The 3,780-nt window shown below is 54.8% G+C and overlaps 1 protein-coding gene across 1 annotated transcript in view; it reads left to right on the forward strand.

Annotated features, from left to right (window-relative positions):
- Nucleotides 1–607: 607 nt before the first annotated feature.
- POFUT2 (protein O-fucosyltransferase 2) overlaps nt 608–3,780 on the forward strand; it is a 21,341-nt gene continuing 18,168 nt past the window's right edge. Inside the window, exons 1-3 of the mRNA XM_012002596.1 lie at nt 608–639; nt 800–1,050; nt 3,581–3,725. Coding sequence (XP_011857986.1) covers nt 608–639; nt 800–1,050; nt 3,581–3,725 — 428 coding nt within the window. The remainder of the gene's footprint in view (nt 640–799; nt 1,051–3,580; nt 3,726–3,780) is intronic.

Consider the following 3,780-nt stretch of genomic DNA (forward strand, 5'->3'; position numbering starts at 1 on the left):
GTGGCTCACGCCTGTAATCCCAGCACTTTGGGAGGCCGAGGCGGGTGGATCACGAGGTCAGGAGATCGAGACCATCCTGGCTAATATGGTGAAACCCGATCTCTACTAAAAAGCAAAAAAATTAGCCGGGCGTGGTGGCAGGCACCTGTAGTCCCAGCTACTCGGGAGGCTGAGGCAGGAGAATGGCCTGAACCCGGGAGGCGGAGGTTGCAGTGAGCCGAGATCAGGCCACTGCACTCCAGCCTGGGAGACAGAGCAAGACTCCGTCTCAAAATAAATAAATAAATAAAAAGAACATCGTCACAGTCCTCCTCACTAATTCATTTTTTAAAGTACGCTTATTTTTTGTTTAAATATGTGATTTTTGTTAACATGTAATGGCTTATTATTTTTATCTGAATTAAATACTTGTAGCTTTAATGTCTAATATAGGATATATCAATAGACATACTGCACATAACCAGCCATCAATCATTGTTTCCAGTGTAAAGGGGTCTTTAGACCAAACAGTTTGAGAACCATGTGGGTACTGATTCTTGGGTTCTAGTCACTGGGATTCCTCTAGCCTTAGTGTTGAACTATTGCTAGTTGTTAAAAGGACGTTAGCATGTCTGCAGCTTCTGCTTACGGGCTCCGTAAGTAACTGGTCATAGAGAAACAGGCCACTCACTGCCTTCACAAAGTGGGGACCATCTTAAGCGCCTAGAGTTGGGCCATACGCTGAGACTTCTGAGTAGTCAGGTTTTCCGTGCAGAAACCCCAGCATTCGAGACCTGTGGTCCTCATTCTGCCTGCTCAGGTATCTTCTGTATGACGTCAACCCCCCGGAAGGCTTCAACCTGCGCAGGGATGTCTATATCCGAATCGCCTCTCTCCTGAAGACTCTGCTGAAGACGGAGGAGTGGGTGCTCGTCCTGCCTCCGTGGGGCCGCCTCTATCACTGGCAGAGTCCTGACATCCACCAGGTCCGGATTCCCTGGTCTGAGTTTTTTGATCTTCCGAGTCTCAATAAAAACATTCCCGTCATCGAGTATGAGCAATTCATTGCAGGTGAGGCCGAGCGGCACGCTGGGAGGCTGTGGTTTTTTAACTGGGGCCGGGCAATCATTTCTAAGGTAGACATCAGGTTGGGCTTGCGACTTCATCCAGACTCACCAGCATCCTCCAGTGCCCAGCGCTGCTGCCTGAGGCCTGTGGCAGCACCTCCTCCACTCAGGAGCGCAGTCCCTTTCCCATGCTGCAGTGAGCTTCCCAAAATGTTTCTCGGGAAATAGACCTGAAGTGGATGAGCTTTGTGCCCCCTGACTTCTGGAACCCACGGTGGCCTGACGAGTAGGTGAATGCAGTTAGAGCCGCCCTAGCACCCTAAGAAAGCGGCCACCCCGGGTGTTGGACTGACAGGACTCGGCTCCCTGTGCGAAAGGCTGTTTTACGCTAAGGATGACGTGCTGCGTGCGGAGTATGCTTCGTGGTGTCTCTGTGCGGCACCAGGGATAAAGGTCTGTCTTGTTTAACTTTGTGTTGCTTAACTTTTTCATTTAATTTTAGGAGAGGAATTAAAGCTCTTCTTAGAATGAAGGTATTCAGAGCTTTTTGTGTTGTGTCATTTGGAAGACATAAATTTAAAAATAAGTGATGCTTTGCTGCTGCATTTGAGAAGCCGTTAAGATGAATGAGTTAGTTTTGAGTCAGGCTCCTGCTTTCCAGCAACTGTTGAGTTCTTACTGGACAGCCACTCTTGGGGCTTAGAGACCTTTGCTCCCTGCCAAGGAGTGTGGCTCCCGTGCCGTCATTTTTCAAGGATGGTGCTCGTTGCACCCTAGATCTTGTCACTTTGAAATGTTTTCTCTGGCAGGGTCAGTCTTGTGAGTGCTAGGGGCATGCAACAACAGGGAGTAACCTCTGACATCCTGGTTGATACCAAGTCACAAAGTCTGCCGCTTGTAAAAAGCATTCCTAGAGTGCATCCTGAGTTGACTTTACAATTTGCTCATGAGTCCTGGAAGATGAAAGCTGTGGTTGGGTAGTTGGTGTAACTAGCAGCCAGCCCTTGGTCTGAACATTAGGTTACAGGAACTCGGAGACGTTATCCTTACCTCCCTTTGGGACCAGTGGGTTTCCTGACAGGGAAGCGGGCAGGTCTGGGCCTTGGGCATCCAAGTGCTTGGGAAGGTCTGGGAAGACAGACCCCGTGTGATGAGCTTCTGAGGCGGATATGCTGGCCTCACGCTTCCCTGCCGTCTACCAGCCTGGGGCTTTGCTGAGCTGTTTCCTTGCCTGTAAGGTGGGGAAGGAACTAGCTCCTGATGTGGCTAACATAGCACCCAGCATGCGGGATCTTCACCACCTCCCACTAGCATAGAAGGAGCCCCCGCAGCTCCGGCCTCGGGCCTGTAGGCCACGCAGCCTTTAGCCCCCAGTCATGAGTGAGCAAAAAGGACACCAGAACTTCACCTGCACGGTGCTCCCTCCCCGCTATGTTCCTGCCCCAGGACTTCGCCTGTACGGTGCTCCCTCCCCGCTATGTTCCTGCCCCAGGACTTCGCCTGCACGGTGCTCCCTCCCCACTATGTTCCTGCCCCAGGACTTCGCCTGCACGGTGCTCCCTCCCCACTATGTTCCTGCCCCAGGACTTCGCCTGCACGGTGCTCCCTCCCCGCTATGTTCCTGCCCCAGGACTTCGCCTGCACGGTGCTCCCTCCCCGCTGTGTTCCTGCCCCAGGACTTCGCCTGCACGGTGCTCCCTCCCCGCTTTGTTCCTGCCCCAGGACTTCACCTGCACGGTGCTCCCTCCCCGCTGTGTTCCTGCCCCAGGACTTCACCTGCACGGTGCTCCCTCCCTGCTATGTTCCTGCCCGAGGACTTCACCTGTACGGTGCTCCCTCCCCGCTATTCCTGCCCGAGGACTTCACCTGCACGGTGCTCCCTCCCCGCTATGTTCCTGCCCGAGGACTTCACCTGCACACTGCTCCTTTCCTGCAGTGCTCCTTCCCCAGAACTTCACCTGTGCGGTGCTCTTTCTCCGCTGTGTTCCTGCCCCCTTGAGCAGATCTTGATTGTTGACCTCTTGGGCGACGCAGTGTCACCTTCTCTGTGTGGGTTGGGCCGTGGGTAAGAGGCACGATTCCTGCTCGCCTGAGCTCCTGTCCCTGGGGGAGGCAGGACACCAGTGCAGTAGATGGTGGCCCAGGTGGTGAGGAGCACTGTGGGAAACCAAGGGGGTAGGGGACAGTGGCCTCACAGAGGGCCAGAGAGCGAGCCCCCGGGGCTGGACCAGGGGCGTGAAGGCTGGACGGGCTCACATGGGCCCCTGTGAGGATGGGGCCTGCTGCAGCCAGGCAGGGGTGGGGCTGGGGAATCGGGGACTAGCTCCTCCCCACTGGCTGCTATTGCACGCTGTCGGCCCTGTGCCATCATGGCCTGTGCTCTGACCTGTCTGGGCCTTTGTGAGCCTCCTGCAGTCTCTTTGGGAATAGGGTGGTGTACAGTAGTAAGAGTCACCTGCTGGTGGCTGATGCGTGCCCATTAAGTGAGCTTCCAATTGCTGTCATGCTGCCCGGCTTCTCTTGGTGTTTTTCAGAGTCTGGTGGGCCTTTTATTGACCAGGTTTACGTCCTACAAAGTTATGCAGAGGGATGGAAAGAAGGGACCTGGGAAGAGAAGGTGGATGAGCGGCCGTGTATCGATCAGCTCCTGTACTCCCAGGACAAGCACGAGTACTACAGGTGCCTGCTGCGGCTGCTCCCCGCCTCCTCCCCCTGCCGCAGGCGCCCCCCCGCC

Source organism: Mandrillus leucophaeus, unplaced genomic scaffold (assembly GCF_000951045.1).
Source record: "Mandrillus leucophaeus isolate KB7577 unplaced genomic scaffold, Mleu.le_1.0 Scaffold69, whole genome shotgun sequence".
In the NCBI taxonomy this organism is placed as follows: Eukaryota; Metazoa; Chordata; class Mammalia; order Primates; family Cercopithecidae; genus Mandrillus; species Mandrillus leucophaeus.